This window comes from Triticum urartu, chromosome 5 (genome assembly GCF_003073215.2).
Source record: "Triticum urartu cultivar G1812 chromosome 5, Tu2.1, whole genome shotgun sequence".
Lineage (NCBI taxonomy): Eukaryota > Viridiplantae > Streptophyta > Magnoliopsida > Poales > Poaceae > Triticum > Triticum urartu.
In genome coordinates, this window is record NC_053026.1 from 12,627,634 (window position 1) to 12,648,783 (window position 21,150).

General features: G+C 45.0%; 1 protein-coding gene and 1 pseudogene across 1 annotated transcript; both read left to right on the forward strand.

The window, feature by feature from the left end:
- The first annotated feature begins 6,141 nt into the window (after positions 1 to 6,141).
- LOC125506964 (pyridine nucleotide-disulfide oxidoreductase domain-containing protein 2) lies at positions 6,142 to 11,120 on the forward strand. Its single transcript, XM_048671672.1, has 16 exons — positions 6,142 to 6,558; positions 6,738 to 6,899; positions 7,000 to 7,182; positions 7,279 to 7,336; positions 7,506 to 7,556; positions 7,634 to 7,716; positions 8,055 to 8,142; positions 8,348 to 8,392; positions 8,475 to 8,549; positions 8,655 to 8,723; positions 8,989 to 9,104; positions 9,598 to 9,710; positions 9,942 to 10,021; positions 10,267 to 10,387; positions 10,519 to 10,585; positions 10,717 to 11,120. The coding sequence occupies exons 1-16, from the start codon at positions 6,233 to 6,235 to the stop codon at positions 10,844 to 10,846; spliced, it is 1,767 nt and encodes a 588-aa protein (XP_048527629.1). The 5' UTR covers positions 6,142 to 6,232; the 3' UTR covers positions 10,847 to 11,120.
- Positions 11,121 to 18,393: 7,273 nt separating this feature from the next.
- LOC125506630 lies at positions 18,394 to 20,019 on the forward strand (annotated as a pseudogene).
- Positions 20,020 to 21,150: the final 1,131 nt, after the last annotated feature.

Sequence of the window (21,150 nt, forward strand, 5' to 3'; positions counted from 1 at the left end):
ACATCGAGCGGTGCATCAAGGACGTAAGCCTTCTGTGTAGCAGTGAGGACACTTCTCGGACTACGGACCTAGTCCGCATCATTGCTTACAATATCTTTCAACTTGGTCTTCTCTAGGAACGTATCTAAAACAGTAGAACTAAAGCGTAAGCTACGACATAATTTGCAAAGTCCTTTTGACTATGTTCATGATAATTGAGTTCATCTGATTATTTCATGAACTCCCACCCAGATAGACATCCCTCTAGTCATCTAAGTGATACATGATCCGAATCGACTAGGCCGTGTCCGATCATCACGTGAGACGGACTAGTCATCATCGGTGAACATCTCATGTTGATCGCATCTTCTATACGACTCATGTTCGACCTTTCGGTCCTTCGTGTTCCGAGGCCATGTCTGTACATGCTAGGCTCGTCAAGTTAACCTAAGTGTTTTGCATGTGTTCCGAGGCCATGTCTGTACATGCTAGGCTCGTCAACACCCGTTGTATTCGAGCATAAGAATCTATCACACCCGATCATCACGTGGTGCTTCGAAACGACGAACCTTCGCAACGGTGCACAGTTAGGAAGAACACTTTTCTTGAAATTTTAGTGAGGGATCATCTTATTTAAGCTACCGTCGTTCTAAGCAAATAAGATGTAAAACATGATAAGCATCACATGCAATCAAATAGTGACATGATATGGCCATCATCACTTTGCTCCTTTTGATCTCCATCTTCGGGGCTCCATGATCATCATCATCACCGGCATGACACCATGATCTCCATCATCATGACCTCCATCATCGTGTCTTCATGAAGTTGTCTCGCCAACTATTACTTCTACTACTATAGCTAACGGTTAGCAATAAAGTAAAGTAATTACATGACGTTTATGTTGACACGCAGGTCATAAATAAATTAAGACAACTCCTATGGCTCCTGCCGGTTGTCATACTCATCGACATGCAAGTCGTGATTCCTATTACAAGAACATGATCATCTCATACATCACATATATCATTCATCACATCCTTTGGCCACATCACATCACAAAACACTTGCTGCAAAAACAAGTTAGACGTCCTCTAATTGTTGTTGCAAGTTTTTACGTGGCTGCTATAGGTTGCTAGAAAGAACGTTTCTTACCTACGCCAAAACCACAACGTGAATTGCCAATTTCTATTTACCTTTCATAAGGACCCTGTTCATCGAATCCGATCCGACTAAAGTGGGAGAGACAGACACCCGCCAGCCACCTTATGCAACTAGTGCATGTCAGTCGGTGGAACCGGTCTCACGTAAGCGTACGTGTAAGGTTGGTCCGGGCCGCTTCATCCCACAATGCCGCCGAATCAAGATAAGACTAGTAACGACAAGTAAATTGACAAAATTGACGCCCACAACTACTTCGTGTTCTACTCGTGCATAGAAACTACACATAGACCTAGCTCATGATGCCACTGTTGGGGAACGTAGCAGAAATTCAAAATTTTCTATGCAACACCAAGATCAATCTATGGAGTAATCTAGCAACGAGGGAAGGAGAGTGCATCTACATACCCTTGTAGATCGCTAAGCGGAAGCGTTCAAGTGAACGGGGTTGATGGAGTCGTACTCGTCGTGATCCAAATCACCGATGATCCTAGTGTCGTACGGACGGCACCTCCGCGTTCAACACACATGCAGCCCGGTGACGTCTCCCACGCCTTGATCCAGCAAGGGGAGAAGGAGAGGTTGGGGAAGACTCCGTTGGGCAGCAGCACGACGACGTGGTGGTGGTGGTGGAGGAGCGTGGTACTCCAGCAGGGCTTCGCCAAGCACCGCGAGAGACGATGAGGGAGAGGGGTAGGGCTGCGCCAGGGAGAGGTCAAAACTTATATGTTGGCAGTCCCAAAGACCTCAACTATATATAGGGGAGAGGGAGGGGGCTGCGCCCCCTCTAGGGTTCCCACCCCAAGGGGTGCGGCAGCCCCAAAACCCATCTAGGGCGGCGGCCAAGGGGGGAAGAGGGGGAAACTTGCCCCCCAAGAAAGGTGGAGGCGCCCCCTCCCCAAACCCTAGGCGCCTTGGGCCTTGGTGGGTGGGGGGGCGCACCAGCCCACCTGGGGCTGGTCCCCTCCCACACTTGGCTCATGCTGCCCTCTGGGGCCGGTGGCCCCACTTGGTGGACCCCGGGACCCTCCCGGTGGTCCCGGCACATTACCGATAGCAACTGAAACCTTTCCGGTGACCAAAACAAGACTTTCCATATATAAATCTTTACCTCCGGACCATTCCAGAACTCCTCGTGACGTCCGGGATCTCATCCGGGACTCCGAACAACATTCGGTAATCACGTATATCTATTCCCTATAACCCTAGCGTCACCGAACCTTAAGTGTGTAGACCCTACGGGTTCGGCAACCATGTAGACATGACCGAGACATCTCTCCGGCCAATAACCAATAGCGGGATCTGGATACCCATGTTGGCTCCCACATGTTCCACGATGATCTCATCGGCTGAACCACGATGTCGAGGATTCGATCAATCCCGTATTCAATTCCTTTGTCCATCGGTACGATACTTGCCCGAGATTCGATCGTCGGTATCCCGATACCTTGTTGAATCTCGTTACCGGCAAGTCTCTTTACTCGTTCCGTAGCACATCATCCCGTGATCAACTCCTTGGTCACATTGTGCACATTATGATGATGTCCTACCGAGTGGGCCCAGAGATACCTCTCCGTTTACACGGAGTGACAAATCCCAGTCTCGATTCGTGCCAACCCAATAGACACCTTTGGAGATACCTGTAGTGTACCTTTATAGCCACCCAGTTATGTTGTGACGTTTGGCACACCCAAAGCACTCCTACGGTATCCGGGAGTTGCACAATCTCATGGTCTAAGGAAATGATACTTGACATTAGAAAAGCTTTAGCATACGAACTACACGATCTTTGTGCTAGGCTTAGGATTGGGTCTTGTCCATCACATCATTCTCCTAATGATGTGATCCCGTTATCAACGACATCCAATGTCCATGGTCAGGAAACCGTAACCATCTATTGATCAACGAGCTAGTCAACTAGAGGCTTACTAGGGACATGGTGTTGTCTATGTGTCCACACATGTATCTGAGTTTCCTATCAATACAATTCTAGCATGGATAATAAACATTATCATGAACAAGGAAATATAATAATAACCAATTTATTATTGCCTCTAGGGCATATTTCCAACAATGGATGTATTTTGCCATTCAAAGGGGATTATATCGGTCCGCCGACCAATCCAGATGCACGTTTTCATGCAAATTGAAAGCAAATTGGGGGGAGGGGGCTTTGTGGGAGTCCGGACAGCAGCCACATAGGACTCCGACACCCGCGTCCCACTTAAAACCCCACATCGGTCCCATTCTCTTCCCACTCCGCCCCTGCCCCCCCTTACTTTGCATTCGCGCCCTCCTCCTCCAACACCACTATTGTACCTCTCCGACCGCCATCTAGGAATTGTCGAACACCCGCAACCACCACCCACGCGCCCGCCCGCCTTGTACTACATCATCCGTCCACCCAGGATCCATCCACAACAAGGTACCCCCTGCCCCCTGTCGGATGGTGGGGTACTCGAACCTGGAGGATGAGTTGTTGTGCGATGCGTGGTCGGTTGTATCCACGAAATTTGTAGGCGGGAGCAGAAAGGGGCTTTTTGCCAGAGCGTGCATAGTTTGTTTCACGCGCGGAAGCAGATTGTGCCCTACGAACATGCACATCATTCATGAACACAATGTGTAGTCATTAGCGTATCTATGTTATATCATCTAGACCACGGTCGCCAAGTTTTGTGGCTAGGTTGATCGGCTGGAGGCAAGGTGGCCATTTGCGAGCGGCAACCGTGGATATTGTAAGTTTTGTTTTTTCTTGCTCAACTTGTTAATTGATTTATTCATTCACTCAATGTTGCTCTACACATTGTGTAGCTACTACGTGTTGCCATGATGTACCACAGGATAGAGGGACGACCATTTACACACATACACTGTTGCATGAAGCTCAAGGGTGTGTGGGATGATATGATCCGTTCATGAAAAACTTGTTGAACATCTAGTTAATCTCGTTGAATTTGAACTATTTCTAATTGAATTTGAACTATTGTTGTATTAGACTTATTTGGATGCCATGTATGGATGGTTTATACTATTTTCTATCTGAACTTTGATGAATTTCATCGTGTTTTATGCATTTTATCTGGTTAGTTGAAATGCAGTTTGAGATGTATGCGGATAGCGGATGGCCGGCTCCCGCATCCGTATCCATGCACTGTCCTCCCTGTCCACGGATGGATGCGGTGTCCGGTTTGTGGATCAGCATTGAAGATGCCCTAATTTCCCAAACCTGTCACATTTGCATTTAGGTTTGCAGAAACCATTGTATGGATTTTAATTCCCTGGACGTGTCACATTTTGACACTGTCTCCATCCTAAGGCGAGCAGAGATAGTGGTCTCCCCTCCGGCAATGTGTGAGGAGAGATAGTGATCTCTCCTCCGTCCTCGACTTAGCTGTCCTAACATAGAGACAATGTTCCTCTCATCCTCTATCTGATGCGTCCCTACGGCATCTGCACGCACTGATCCTCTTCGGCATGGTGTTCATCTTCGGCCCGATCTTGTTGTTTTCTTTGGTGGCAGTTGTGTTTGGGCTTCTCTAGTTAGCATCTCGATAGTCGTTGCCCTGCATTTATTGCATGTATTAAGTTTGTATCTTTGTAGTCAACACCATTGTATCCCCTAGCCGGTTGATGGCTTCATTAATTTAAAGTTTTTGGACTATATGCCTTTTCTCTAAAAAAAATCATTCGAAGTTCCTATCTGAACTTGCCCTTTCATTTGCCTTGATGACCATTTTCACTTGATTTCATCCTCGCATGGGCTAACTTGAAGCCTTTCTTTCGATGCAGACCGATGAGAATTATATAACCAATATAGATATAGAAAACATGTAGTACGTGTTAGTTCACAAAATGATTCATAATTTCTTACCATACCACTCAAGCCCATGCGGTACATAACTTGCACTTGTGAGTTGACCTCTAGTTCAATATTTCATCTTTATCTTTACTTCACAATCAAAGTTGATGTCTTGAAGGTTATTTAGATTTGCATATAACTCATCACTGTTGCTAGTCGATCTTGGGTGGTTCTCTACGTGAGAACCTCTGGCATGTTGTTAAAACATACGCAACAAATTTTGCATCGTCGGACAATCCGGCCAAGTGCATCGTCGGCTCAGAAACCTTCCATGAGGCCAGACAGTTTGGTCATTTTGAACCAGATAGTCCGAGTGCACCAAAAAAATGCCCAATAGGCAGATTTGGGTATGAAATCTCCCATTTCTCTTGCTCTTTGTTGATCTTAATATATTCATCATTACAACTCAATGATATTGACATATATCTTGATCTTGATGGCATTCATTCCAAAACATCCAATTTTCTTATTGCATCACACATGAAACATGTCGTCATACATAGGGGACGACATACAATTGGAGAAAGAAGAAAACTAGTATCATCTTGAACGCATTTTTTTACTGATTATTCCGTGTCCAACTTTTTTTTTCATTATACTGGTCATTGTTTTCCTCGATAATTATCATATCTAAAGTGTCCGTGTGTTTCCTCAAAAAACAAAATGTTGCTTCACACGTCACTGCAAATACCTTAATCTCCAAAAAGGACAATTATTTTTGGCCTTTTCTCTAGACCCGAGTAATGTCGTTTTGGGCTCGCACTTCCCCTTAGACCCGGGCATGGACAGCCCGACCCAAAAGCCAGACATCTGGGAGTAGTTCGGGTTCAGCTTTTCTACCCGAAGCCCGGCCTAAAAGCTCGAAAAGGGCATTAATCACTATTTTATTACAAATATAGGTATAATATATATCATTTAAATATCCCAAAATTAATCATTTCAATTCAAAAAGGTCACTGTTCATGTGTTTCGGGCCGGGCCGGGCCGGGCTAGGGCTTGAGATTTTGAGATCGGTCTTCGACAACGTCCGGCCCGACGAATGCCCAGGTTTACTTTCCCTGATGGCAAAGCAAAAGGGACACGTATTTTCCCAAATCCGCCTTCCTACGAGTGCCGCCGCGAGTCGCACTAACAACCACGCCCTCACTCACTGGCCACCTGAAATAGAAACAGAAACAGAAAGATTCTCTCTCAAGTCCGGCCGGCGGCTAAACCCAAACCCCGCGGAGCCCGATGTCGCCGGCGGCGACGCGCATCCTGCTCGCGGGCGCCCGGCTCCGCGGCCGCGGCCTCTCCACGTCGGCCGAGCCCTCCCCCTCCCCCTCGCTGTCCCCCTCGCAGCTCCCGAGGGGCAAGCGCTGGGACGCGGTGGTGATCGGCGGCGGCCACAACGGGCTCGCGGCCGCCGCCTACCTCGCGCGCGCCGGCCGCTCCGTCTCCGTGCTGGAGCGGCGGGGCGTCCTCGGCGGCGCCGCCGTGTCCGAGTCGGACCTCGTCCCGGGCTTCCGCTTCTCCCGCTGCAGCTACCTCCTCAGCCTCCTCCGCCCCGCCCTCATCCGGTAACGCGTCTCCCGATCCCCTCCTCTTTCTGCGATCGATCTCAGCCTCCATTTCCATCGGATTTACTTACAAACCGGGCCCCTGTTCCGTACCTGCATTCTGAAATTCTGTGAGGACGTATGTACTGAAGAACTGATGCTTATGCCACTGCCACTGCTACTGATGATGGATGATTCAGGGAGTTGGAGCTGGAGAGGCACGGCCTGAAGCTCCTGCCGCGGAGCCCGTCGTCGTTCACGCCGTGCCTCGACGGCCGGTACCTGCTCCTCGGCCCGGACGCAGAGCTGAACCGCTCTGAGATTGGCAAGTTCTCCAAAAAAGATGCAGAGGCATACCCGAGGTGACAGACAGACACACCGAGAATTCACTGTGGTTTCCTCTGTGCGTTTCAGCTTGGATTTGTCTTTGACACTAGCAATGGGTTTGATGTGTGAATGTAGGTACGAGGAGCAGCTAGAGAAGTTCTGCAAGCTCATGGACTTCGTCATAGACTCGCCTCCGCCGGAGCTGAGGCAGCTGTACCATGCTTCCATGGTCGACAGGATGAAGGATAAGGTCGACAAGTCAGTGTTCTGGAGCAAGCTTCTTGGCATCGTGATGCAACAGGGGCAAAAGGACATGGTGTGAGTACTAAATACATCACCTCTCTTAGTGATGTTACTGTTGCAGCCATTTGCGAACAATACAGTATGTAAAGTTAACTCTTTTTACACTGGCAGGAACTTCTTCGACCTTCTTCTGTCGCCAGCGTCGAAGGTCTTGAATAACTGGTTTGAGGTTGAAAGCTTGCTTCCCTCTTCTCTGAAACACTTCTCTTCTGTCTTCACAATGAACATATGGAGAAAACTGTATTGCATTTGACCATCTACACATGTCGGATGAGAATAACTTCTTGAGTTCTTGTGTAACTTCTTGAGTTCTTGTGCTGACCGCTCTGGTACTACAGGGTGATGTATTGAAGGCGACCCTGGCGACTGATGCTGTGATTGGTACTATGGTAAGGGTGCATTACTTAATCCACTTTTTTGTGTGCCTGCTGGATTAGTGTTTGACAATTGCGTCTCCCCTGTATAGGCTGGTGTGAACACTCCAGGATCAGGATATGTTCTCCTGCACCACATCATGGGAGAAACTGGTGGTCAACGTGGTGTTTGGGCGTATGCTTCTGACCATATCCATGTTATTCTGTTCCACCATAAAAATATGTAGTTAGCAAAAAGCCAAAAACCTATAGGATAATGTAGCCTTCATTGTTCTACATACACTTGAAACTGAATAAAGGATTGCTGGTGCTCATCTCCATTGGCTAGGAAAACAAGTATTCAGTTGCCTTAGAGTCAGTTTCAAGGGTTGATGTCACAGGAAATGTCATCACACTCTACCCAAATTTGTTGGTGTTGCCACTTTTAGTTCTTTATTTAGTTGGTGTCTTCGTTTACCTTTTTTTTTTCTCTTTTTCAGAAAACCTTTCATTCATTTTTTTATACACTTGCAGGTATGTCGAAGGTGGTATGGGCTCAGTCTCATCAGCTATAAGCAAAGCAGCTCTGGAAGCAGGCGTGCAAATTGTAACAAATGCTGAGGTGCATTTTCTCTTCTTGTGCAAGCCCTCTTTGTTGCATGTCGATCATGTTTGGCTGAACAAATAATTAAAATCAAAGCAGACCAGAAAGAAAACTGGATTTTACATCGAAGAAGTCATTAACTATGTAGTGGCATAAATTTAATTGTGAGAGCAATTTTTTATTTGTCGTTTCTTGCCTCACTTGCCCAAGTGTTTTTGCATAGGTTTCACAAGTAATGGTCGATGAAACTACTGGAAAGGTGCAAGGGGTAAGTCTTGGACTAATCAGCAAGTGTATGCGCACTGTGTAGTTCATTTCTTTCCACCTATTGAAGGATTGCGAATCTGTAGGTTGCTTTGGCTGATGGAACCGAGTTGCACTCATCAGTTGTGTTATCAAATGCCACACCGTATAAAACATTTGTGGTAAGAATCACTCTGAATATGTATTGGTGTGAAGATTTATTAGCTCTACCTTTGCAGGCATAATTAGAAAATATCCTCTAAATTGACACCTGGTTTTGTTTGCAGGACCTTGTGCCTGCCAATACTCTTCCAGAGGAGTTCCTCTGTGCCATCAAGACAGCGGATTATAGCTCTGTAAGTACTTAGTTACTAGCTTATTTAAATAAAGGAACTACATTGGTGGTGTGCGTTCTTACAAATATCTGTCTACGCAATATACGATGATAACCTTGTTCATTTACTTGTATAGTCTATCTATTATCCTTGCATTTCATTAGTATGGATGCCAAAGTTTTCTCAAGTAAAAAGAACTCGTGATTGTGGGAAAGCTATTTGTGGTCCACATTGACTTTCAGTAACCAACTTGTAATATTGTTGCTAACTATGCTCTGGAGAACAGGCAACAACGAAGATCAACGTTGCTGTTGATGCGCTGCCACAGTTTCGCTGTTGCAAAAACATCAACCGTAAAGGTGGCCCGGAGCACATGGGCACCATACACATTGGATCTGAAAGGTACTTAAGTTAGGGAATAGTTCCTACTTTGGCACATATTTATCAACTGTGTCTATTGTTCTTCTGCATATCTGTGGACAAGCAACAATCTATGAGACACTGTTTGTTATCTTTGTCCTGTTCATGTATAGCAGGGCAAGGAAAATAATCTCTTAATTCAACATTGTCACTCTTCAATAGAAAATTCTGCTGTTTACATTTATGTTCCTTGCTTGTCATGTCAACCTGATGCACCAACTTGGTAGCCTACATCTATGTATTGAAGTACATGTTATTGCTAGTACCTCAGGATAATAAAGAGCATAGTCTGGCCAGGCTAAGTAGTCATAAGATGTCCGAGTTGTGGATTAGCATTTTCATTCTTCTAAGAAAAAGCTAGATGATCTGGCCAATCAATTCTTTTGTGTGAGACGATTTTTGTATAGTTCAGCAGTCACTTTTTCAGACTTAAGTCGTGTTACATTTCAATATGGAACTTTTACTTGCTCTTCAGCATGGAGGAAATCGATATAGCATACAAGGAAGCTGCAGGCGGCTTCTCATCCACAAGGCCTGTAATAGAAATGACAATTCCTTCAGTCTTAGATAAGACCATCTCTCCACCAGGTATGCCATTTTCTTTTGCTTCCCCATAATTGCATCTGAGTAAATTTACCATTCTGGCAATATTTAATTGTAAGGAACCTTTTCTGTGTACACTAAATTTACATTTTAAAGTTAACGTGTTCAAGGTCATTTTGGATGTTTATAATGTTGTGATCTCCCATATTGTGTATATACTTCACATGGAGTTATGGACTGACTCATATTCCATCTTTCACTTTATCCTTTGGATAGGTCAGCATGTTATTAATCTTTTTGTTCAGTACACGCCCTACAAACTGTCAGAAGGCAGTTGGCAGGATCCGGCTGTTAGAGTAAGTTGATCCTTCTTACATTTTGATTTCATGACGCACTGTATGTTTAATCTTTGCACTTCACCACAGCCCACACTTCTTCCTGTGTATACTACAAATAATTTCTACTCATACCTTAAAAGAGTAGACGATGATGCCCTTGCCCTAAGGCACTGTGATCCGTCACTGTGCGAAGAGAACTATTTCTCTGAATTTGGGTCCACCTATACCAATCACTGACCATTTTGATCGACACCAATTTTCAGAAATCATTTGCTGAGAGATGCTTTTCCTTGATCGATGAGTATGCACCGCACTTTAGCTCATCAGTGATAGGCTATGACATGCTGACTCCACCTGATCTTGAAAGGGAGTTTGGCCTAACAGGTAACATCCCTTGGTTCCATGTATTGTCTTTTGTAAGCTGTGCGCGGGCAGACCGGATGCCGTTTTGTATTGTTCCTTCTTTTTACCAGTTAAAAAAACTTAGCTAAGCAGAGATGATTCACATTTCTCAGGTGGCAACATCTTTCACGGAGCGATGGGCTTGGATTCCCTCTTCCTGATGAGGCCTGCCAAGGGATGGTATGTTTGAGTCACATGCATATTAAGTTGTGCTCTGGTCCCTTCTACTCCACAACCTTTGACCCTTCCAAGGTTCAAAACCTGTTCCGCTTTGTGATAATGGCTAACCAGTTTCGCTTTGCACCATACAGGTCAGATTACAGAACCCCTGTGAAGGGGCTGTACCTCTGCGGCAGCGGTGCGCACCCAGGCGGCGGGGTGATGGGTGCCCCGGGCCGCAATGCTGCTGCTGTGGTTTTGGATGATCTCAAGGCAAGATAGATGCAATTCATGGAAGATGGAAATGGCAGCTGACAATAGGGTAGCATTTTCAAGCGCAAGGCTGCAAAACCGGCACGTGTGTAGTCTAGTATCAAAATGCGAACCTTGTCATTAGGCCATCTGGTAGAGATAATTTTGTCATGCGTACTTGCATGATTGAAAGGATGAAACACGAGAAGCATTTTCTGAATGAATTGCTGGCAGCTATTCTCATTTTGGCTCCTCTTATCGGAGGGCTAAAAGGGATTAATTCTCAGTTATGCACTTCCATCTATTTTCTTCTCTATGAAGTAGGTAGTTTTTGGGTGAGGTCTCTCGAATCTTCAATTTGGTTAGATGTGAAGAGAAGTAGAGTTTGCAAAGTATAGTTAGATATAAACTTGTGAGTGCTATGCTCATCTGTACTTTTGAACTGCCATCCAGTAATTTGTGTCGCTTAGCTTGTCTGCAGACTTGAATTTCAACGTAGGTAGCTTGTATAGAGTAAAGGAATTCCAGTGTCACTGCTTTCCCATCTTTTGGTTTTCCTCCAATATCCCAGGTTGTCCGGTATACTGATTTCACATTTGTGAATCTCAAGTCTTAGTAAGGACTAAATGGGGGTATTTATATGTCAGGAACCTGACAAGGATCGAACGAACTAAACACTCAACTATGCGAATTCAGAGGTGAATTTAGGAGAATTTGCGCTAGGGTTTGTATTGCAGCAAAGGGGAAAGTAGCAAGCACGCCACAGGCGGCTAGGGTTTATACCCAGTTAGAATAATTCATGCCCAAAACTGAGAGAGAGGGGTGGCTATATAGCCAATACAGAGAGAAAAGCAGAACAGAAAGCAAAGACAGAGCACATGGCGTGTCGGGCGATGAACAGCGACACTCGGGGCGATGATAGCCGTTGGATGAAGAATCTACGACTGATGACAAGCCAGTGGCGAACCGTTATCTTCACTGGAGAGCCACTGGATGGCAGATCGACGACTGACCTTGCTTCCAACACGCAGAAACAGGGGATTTTTTCAGAGATGCAGTAACTGGCCTCACAATTCCCCCCTGTTGAGACACAGCTTGTCCTCAAGCTTGAAAGGAAGGAAAAACCTTCTGTATGAAGGCCGAGTCCTCCCAAGTGGCTGCTTCTTCAGGCATATTGACCCACTTGATCAACCATCGGACGACTGGAATGCTGATGTTGCCCTGAGGTCTGGGAATTAGTTTTCTGTCCAATATTGCTTCCGGTTCCATTTTTATAACTCCATCAGCATCTATCAGGGGCAAGTCCTTGGAAGGAACCACTTTTGGGCCAATGTGCCTTTTGAGCTGACTGACATGGAAGGTATTGTGTAGGAGACAGCCTTCAGGTAGCAGTAGTTGGTAAGCAGCTCTGCCCACTCATTGCATAATTCTGAATGGACCATAGAACTTGGAGTGTAACTTGAGGTGTCTATGCAGACTCAATGATGTGTGCCTGTATGGCTGTAGTTTCAAGTAAACCATATCTCCTGCCTCAAAGGATCTTTCCTGCCTGTTTCTGTCAGCATAATGTTTCATTCTTTGTTGTGCCTTGGATAGATTTTGCTTAATCACTTCCAGTGCGAGTTCCCTGTTCTGCAGTAAATTATCACTGTCCTCAGAAATGGAGTCAGGTAATGCAGATTCAGCTACCATGGGTGGAGGAAATCCATACAAAGTTTGAAAGGGGGTCATTTGCAATGAAGTATGGAAACTTGTATTGTACCACCATTCAGCTAGGGCTAGCCAGCCATGCCACTTCCTTGGCTGTTGGAAACACATGCACCTCAAGTAGTTCTCCAAACATTGGTTCACTCTTTCTGTTCGGCCATCAGTTTGTGGATGGTAGCTAGTGCTCATGTGCAGTTTGATGTTGAGGGATTTAAACAGTTGCTGCCATAATTTGCTGGTGAAAATCTTGTCCCTGTCAGTGACTATGACCAATGGCATTCCATGTAGTTTGAACACTGTATCAAAAAATGCTCTGGCTACAGTTTGGACAGTGATGGGGTGTTTCATAGCAATGAAGTGGGAGTATTTTGTGAACCTGTCAACTACAACCAGAATAAGGTCCTTGTTCTCAGAAGTTGGCAATCCTTCCACAAAATCCATGCTAATGTGGGCCCAAGAAAAATCAGGGACTGGCAGGGGCTCTAGCAGGCCAGGGTAAGGAGTGTGCTCAGCTTTGTTTAGTTGGCACACATGACACTGTTTGATGAAGTCCTGTTTAAGTCCATGCTAGTGGAATACCAAGTGTACTCTATGATATGTTGCTCTTTCTCCTGAGTGGCCCCCTAATTCAGAGTCATGGAATGTTTTCAGTATGTCCTGTCTCAGGGAAGTTGCAGTTCCAATGATAATTTTGTTTTTGTATCTCAAGATCCCATTCCTGTAGGTGTATCTAGTGGAGTTATCTTTGCTGGTGGTACACTCAGCTATGAGATCTTTGACTTTTTGATCTGCAGCATAGCTTTTGAGGACTTCAGATATCCATTTTGGGGTAGTTACACTAGTGGAGAGGAGGGAGATCATGTGCTTCACTCTTGACAGGGCATCAACAGCTCTATTTTCTTTGCCCTTTTTGTACTCCACTGTAAAATTGTAACCCAACAACTTTAGAAAAAGCTTATGTTGTATTCCCTCAGTTAGCTTTTGCTCTTGGATGTATTTCAGGCTCTCCTGGTCAGTTCTGATAATCAGAGAAGTTGCTAGGAAATAGTGTTTCCACTTTTTACAGCCTCAATAATTGCTAGTGCTTCTTTGTCATAGGTGGACCATGCTGCTGCTTTGGGTCCTATGGACTTACTGAAATAAGACAGGGCCTTCCCTCTTGCATCGGTACAGCTCCTAGACCATATCCACTTGCATCAGCCTCTAGGATAAAAGGGTTTGGAGAAGTCAGGCAGGGCCAAAACAGGAGCTTGTGTTAGCTTTTCTTTAATAGCTGAAAATGCTGCTTGTTGCTCTTGCTGCCAAGAAAAGGAGCCTTTCTTCAGACAGTCAAAAAGGGGCCTGCAAATTATGCCATATCCCTGAATAAATCGCATGTAGTAACCACTCAGGCCCAAAAAGCTTCTGAGTTCAGTGACTGTTGTAGGAGCTGGCCACTCCTTGATAGTAGCAATTTTAGTGGGGTCTGTTGCTACACCTTCCTTGTTAATAACATGACCCAGATATTCTATCTCAGACTGTCCAAAAGAACATTTGTCCAGTTTGGCATATAAGTGATTCTCTTGCAACACTTGGAATACTTTCTTCAGGTGTAGTTTGTGCTCTGCCATGGTCATGCTGAACACTAGAATGTCATCAAAGAACACTACTACAAATTCAAAAGAGCCAAACAAAAAGTTCATAAGGGCCTGGAATGAAGGAGGTCCATTTGTTAACCCAAAAGACATTACTAGAAATTCAAAGTGCCCTTGCAGTGTAGAGAATGCTGTCTTGTGGATGTCTTCTTCAGCCATTCTTATCTGATGATATCCACTTCTGAGATCTATCTTAGAGAAAACTGTTGCTCCTTTTAATTGATATAGAAGATCTTCTATTATGGGAATGGGATATTTGTTTTTGATGGTGATGACATTCAGTTTTCTGTAATCAATACAAAGTCTCCAAGTTCCATCCTTCTTTTTGACCAGGAGCACATGAGAAGAGAAGGGGCTAGTGCTAGGCCTAATCAGACCAGCTTTGAGGAGCTCAGCAATGATTTTCTCTAGAGCTTCTTTCTGGTGATGAGGTACTCTGTAAGGTCTGTGATTCACAACTTTTGCTCCTTCTATTAGTGGAATTCTGTGGTCACAAGCTCTGCTTGGAGGCAATCCAGTAGGTGCACTGAATAATTTATCATACTGCTGAATAAGTTCTTGGAGCTCCACAGGGATGGGGTGATCAGCAGCATGTGTCACAGTGTGACAAGTGGGCAGGAGGAAAAATCCACAGACAGCTTGATCCATCAATTTTTCTGCATCATCTGTGATCTCCACGGGGGAAGATGAGGGCACAGTTTTATCCACAAAGGTGGCTTGAGTAGTTGGTGTTGCATTAATTCTCATCTCCATCTTAATGAGGTCCATCAGCACAGGGCTGTATTTTCTTAACCAATCCACTCCCAGAATGATATCATATCCCTTCAGTTTTAAAACTCTGAAGGTGCCCTGTAGCTGTATGCCCTGTATTTCATAGGGGCAGTTGTGAGAAGTGAACTCACTCCACAATACTCCTCCACTAGCTACTAGCACTTTAATCTTTGGGTTTGGAACAGGTGCAATAGGTAGTTTTGCAGCTATGTCAGGAGATACAAATGTGGAAGTGCTACCACTGTCCACAAGTGTAGTAGCTATTGTTTGGCCCACCTTAACAGTTAAGATAAAGGTGTTCTTAACTGCACCAATGCCCATGGTAGCATGCATAGAGACTTGTAGCACAGAACTATCAGGAGGTGGTGCAACTTGGTCTAGCTCAGGATCTTCAAAATCTGTGACATAGATGATTTCTGCATTTTCTTCTTCCTGTGCTTGTAATGCTTGTACTTGTGCTTTTTGGCTCATTCTACACACTTGTCTGTGGCCAGGCACCCAAGGTTCTCTGCATTTGTAGCGGACTTGGTTTTGTTTTGCTTGCTGTATGACTGTGTTTCTGTTTTGTATTGGAGCAACTAGGGGTGGTTTTGCTTGGTCAAATATCACTTGTCTTCTAGGCTGAGGAATATAAGACTTGGGTTGAGCAGGGCACCAGCTTTTTCCATTCTCCTCGCATACCATACTGCTGTTTGCATATCTGTTGGTTTAAAACACTCCACATGACTTCTGATATAAGGCTACAGCCTAGAAAGGAAACTGGTTACATAATAGTCATTGGGTATAGCAGGGTTTTCTCTTCTCATGCAATTCACCAGCTGCTCAAACTGCTCCACATACACAGCTACAGTTGATGTTTGGGAGATAGCATGGAAGGAATTGACAATGTCATAGGCAGAGTCTATAGAAAACCTATCTGCAATATAAGAGCAGAATCTATGCCATGGCACATTGTGGGGTGAAAACCCAGTTCCTCTCCACCATTGTATAGCAGGGCCTTGCAAATACGAGACTGCTAACTCAGTTCTGTGCTCCAACGGAGTTCTTGTAGCAGCAAAGTACTGCTCTAAGTTCTGAATCCATGACTCTGGGTCAGTACCACTGAATTCAGAAATGTTCAGTTTGGTAGGCTTCACTATGAGCACATTCCTTTTATCTTCGAATGGGGAGTGAGGTCTTCTATTTCTGTCTCCTCCATCTGGCCACTCCTCCTGTTCATGATCGTCCACTTGAACTGGTTGTTGCTGGGGAGGTGGGACTTGAGGTGCTACAACTTTGGTGTTGGCAAAATTGGGATGACGATGCGGCACTTTCAGTGTACCATCCAAATTGAGCTCTTTGCCTGCATGATCTCTCAATGTTGCTGTCCCTATGATGGGAGGGGCCTCCTTTTCCACCATTGCTACTGAGGTTGGTGTGTTCGCAAGCAGCTGTTTGGGCCTGCCCGACGCGTTGACTGGAGAATGAAGCTGCGGATGCTTGGGCTGTACGCTCCCTTGTGCCGACTGCTCATCAGGGATCGCGACTGGTTCAGGAAGAAGCAACAAGCGCTTGAAGTTGTCTTGGATCTTGTCGAAATTTTGCTGCATTTTGACGAAGTTCTTGTTGACCATGGACTGGAATTCTTGGAATTCTTTCTTGTCCTCCTCACGATAGCGCTGTAGGGTCTTGATATCAAGCTCCAACGACTGGAGCTGCAGAACACCTGTGTCGCTGGACTCGTCCGGCTGGGACATGATTTCCTCCCTAATTCCAAAAAGGGGTGGGAAGGGAGGGATTTAGCCAATGCTTATGTTCTACCGCCGCCAACTCCGACTCCTGCGCCCGCCACCAAGAAGCACCGTCCGATTTCAGCTGCTGGGATTTTACCGCAGGAGACTTGCTCTCGGCAACCAGAACTGACTTCAGACTGCCTCCGAACTGTGCATCTGGCATGTAGAGATTTGCTCAACACTCATCGCAAGGAATCTCACTGTTCCTCATGTGATTGACATAAAATTAAACAACTCATTGCACGAAGTCTTCAATATTTTTGCCTCTGTTCTTGAAGAGGCAATGAAACATAGAAATATAATGATCACATGATTTTGCAGTGTATACTCGCATGATAAAAGAGGGGCAATAAAACACTTCTTGAATGACTTGATCGACACACTTTTTGCGTGCTCTTGCTAACAATATTGCATCATTAGTGCCCTACATATATCCAGCTGCCTTAGAATTTGGGTGTCAAAGGTCCAATGTTGTATGGTAGTATGTTTCCTTCTGTTTTAATTTCCGGTCTATGGGATACTCTGAAATGAAATATTGTAGGAAAACAAAATATAATGGCATTTCCTCACACACTCCTACATTACCAAAAACCCTAGATTCATCAACCCCAACCCGATCGGAGCCAACAAGCACTTCGCCGTCGCAGCAGCAACCGTTCCGTTGTATTCAGCAGCACCATCTGGCAGCTCCGCCGCACTCCAGCCTTCCTCCCACTAAAGCGCCACACAATCTAGGCAGTACAGGCTGCACCGCATTGGAAGAAGCTCGCCTCTGCCCTGACCAATGAGCACATTCTCACCAATCGTTCGCCGGAGAGGCACGACACCCGGAGGAGCATCTAGGACACACCACTATGGGTCGGGCCTTCCTGGTGGGAGGCAGGGAGATGACAACATCGGTGACATCTTATGCGAGCTCGTTCAGATGTCTGTCCTGACTTTTTGTGGCTAAATGCCCATCGTGAAGGCTGGCCAACTCAAAAAGCCATGCCGGACTATCAGACTAGTTCGAGCTTAGCGACGGAGCAAACCTGCCGAGCTACCGAGCATATAACATCAAGGGGGATCCACTTCCCTATGATCTGGTTGTACACATATCCGCAATGACACTCAACCTTCTCCAAGCATTCACGAGGGCATTTAGTATAGTAGGGCAAGGAAAATGATCTTTTAGTTCAATGGTGTCACTCTTCAATAGCAAATTATAGTGCTTACATTTAGTTTTCCTTGCTTGTCATGTCAACTTGATGCAGCAATTTGTTAACTTACATCTATGTGTTGAAGTAGTTAATGTTTTTGCTAGTACCTTAGGATAATAAAGAGCATAGTCTGTCCATGCTTAGTTATAACATGTCCAAGTAGTAGATCAGCCTTTTCATTCTTCCTAGGAAAAAGCTACATCATGATCTGGACACTTATTCTATTGCGTGAGATGATTTTTGTATAGTTTGCAGTAACTTCTTCAGACCTAATCCTTGTCACATTTCATATAAGCAAGCTACAGGTGGTGTCTCATCCACAAGGCCTGTAATAGAAATGATAATTCCTTCAGTCTTAGATAAGACCATCTCAGTTATCAAAAAAAAAAAAAAATAAGACCATCTCTCCACCAGGTATGTCATTTTTCTTTTGCTTCCCCATATTTGAAATTTTGTAAATTTACTACCATGTCATATTTAATTTCACTACCTCGATGAAGCAAGAAATGTACATGGAACCTGTCCTATGTAAACTACATTTACATTTTAGAGGTCACTTTTGCATGTTTTGATTTCTCGTATTGTCTATATACTTAAGATGCAGTTATGGACCGACTCAAATTCCATCTTCCACTTTATCCTGTGAGCAGGTCAACATGTTATTAATCTCTTTGTTCAGTACGCACCTTACACACTGTCAGAAGGCAGTTGGCAGGATCCGAATTCTAGAGTAAGTTGATCCGCCTTACGTTTTAGTCTAATGATGCACTGTGTGTTTAATCTTTGCACTTCACCACAGCCCACACTTCTTCCTGTGTATACTACAAATAATTTCTACTCATACCTTAAAAGAGTAGACGATGATGCCCTTGCCCTAAGGCACTGTGATCCGTCACTGTGCGAAGAGAACTATTTCTCTGAATTTGGGTCCACCTATACCAATCACTGACCATTTTGATCGACACCAATTTTCAGAAATCATTTGCTAAAAGATGATTTTCCTTGATCGATGAGTATGCACCGCACTTTAGCTCATCAGTGATAGGCTATGATATGCTGAGTTGCTGACCCACCTGATCTTGAAAGGGATTTTTGCCTAACAGGTAATCTGTCTTCGTACTATGCGTACATTTGTCTTTTGTAAGCCACAAACACACACACAGACCGGATACCATTCTGTATCATTCCTTCCTTTACCAGTTGGAATTTTTTTAGTTAAAGGAGAGACGATTCACATTTCCCAGGTGGCAACATCTTTCACGGTGCGATGGGCTTGGATTCCCTCTTCCTGATGAGGCCTGCCAAGGGATGGTATGTTCGGGTCACATGCATATTAAGCTGTGCTCTGGTCCCTTCGGCCTCACAACCTTTGATCCTTCTAAGGTTCAAAACTCATGCCGTTGTGATCATGGCTAACCTGTTTTCCCTTTGCACCATGCAGGTCAGATTACAGAACCCCTGTGAAGGGGCTGTACCTCTGCGGCAGCGGTGCGCACCCAGGCGGCGGCGTGATGGGTGCCCCGGGCCGCAATGCTGCTGCCGTGGTTTTGGATGATCTCAAGGCAAGATAGATGTATTTCATGGGAGATGGAAAATGTCAGCCGACAGTAGAGTAGCCTTTTCAAGCACAAGGCTGCAAAAGCAGCAAGAGAGTGCAAAAGCAGACGGAGTATCTGTGTTGTTTGTTGCAATTTCTTGTACTGAAATGCGAGCCTTGTTGTTAAGCACCCTGTCCACTGTAGAGATATTTTTGTCATGCATACTTACATGATAAAAATTATGAGACATTAGAAGAATTTTCTGAATGAATCGCTGCAGATATTCTCATTTTGGCTCTCTTATCGGAGGGCTAGAAGGGATTATTCTCAGTTACACGCTTACATTTATGTTCTTCTTTATCAGTACAGTATCTCGAACATTCAATTTGATCAAATGTGAGAATGAGTAGAGTTCACAAAGTATAGTTAGATATAAACCACGAGCTGAACGCTGAACTGTCATCCGACAGTCATCCAGTAGCCTGTGCCGCAAGATTTGTGTGCAGACTTTGAACTGCAACATAGGCAGCCTTGACAGAGTAAAAGGAATTTCACTGTCACTACTTGACAGACTAGCTGTTAGATATACTGATTTCACATTTATGAATCTCAAGTCTTGAATAAGGCCTGAATGGAAGTATTTATAGAATGGGCATCCATGAACTTCTCACACTTCTTCATGCAATTGACATTGAACATCCCATTTCATGAAGTTGTCACTAGTATTATTTTCTTCTCTTCCTGCAAGAGGAAACAAACACATGCAAATAGAGTGATCACATGATTTTGCAGAGACAATAGAACGCTTCTTGAATGACTTGCCAACACACTTGCCACATGCATAGCTAAGAAAAACTACGTATAGCCCTATATATACCCACCCGCCTTATGAATTAGTATATTTCAAAGGTCCGACGTTTATCGTTAGTATTTTTTTCTATTTTAGTGTCTAGTTTATGGTACACCCTGAATGAAATATTGGGGGAAAACAAAATATAATGGTATTTCCCCAGTCAGCGCCATGGTGCACGCCACTAGCCATGCCGCCCATGCAGCGCTGACTATTGTATCTGGCATTGCAGTCTTGCTGCCCGGTCGTGCCCCGTGCTTCCTCTGGCTCCAGCACCTACACAATCTGTGACGTCCATTCTATGCAGCAGTCGGAGTCTGCTGCTGCTGCCTCGCGGCAGCAAAGACCTTGTGGGCGCCGGATATGCCAGCAATGTCGCCACTGAAACTGGTGCCGTGTGTAGTGCTGGAAAGGAGGACCATGGAGAGGTGGAGGGCGACTAAGGCGCTTTAGCTGCCAGAGTACCAAACGGCCAGGAGCTAGTGTCGACGGTGTTCAACGGAGTGGCTTGACACCTGGTGGAGCGTCCAATGGACGCCGAAGCCGGGACTTCCTTGTTCTTTGGGGTGATTGCATTTAGATGTTGGTGGTCCTCACTTTTCACGGACAAAATGACCGTCATCAAGTCGGGAGAACGCTGGACAATTTGCAAAGCCGAGTTTGGACCTCTTCGAGGTTAGGGATGGTTTCAATTTGTTGAGCTACTGAGCAGACATGAAGGGTATGCTGCCATGTAGCGTGTCACGCAGTGGAACATCAATTTCAGCTAACATATATTGGACCACCTGGTTATGTGAGTACTGAATTCTCGACCCCCTCCTAATAAGAATGGGAATGATACGTGACCTTTAGGACTAGGACAT

Excerpts from the sequence above, each read along its gene's own strand:
- LOC125506964 (XM_048671672.1), top strand. The coding sequence starts at position 6,233 with ATGTCGCCGGCGGCGACGCGCATCCTGCTCGCGGGCGCCCGGCTCCGC. Across the intron at positions 7,183-7,278 it reads CAGGGGCAAAAGGACATGGT|GAACTTCTTCGACCTTCTTC; the intron begins GTGAGTACTAAA and ends TTACACTGGCAG. Across the intron at positions 8,724-8,988 it reads AGACAGCGGATTATAGCTCT|GCAACAACGAAGATCAACGT; the intron begins GTAAGTACTTAG and ends TCTGGAGAACAG.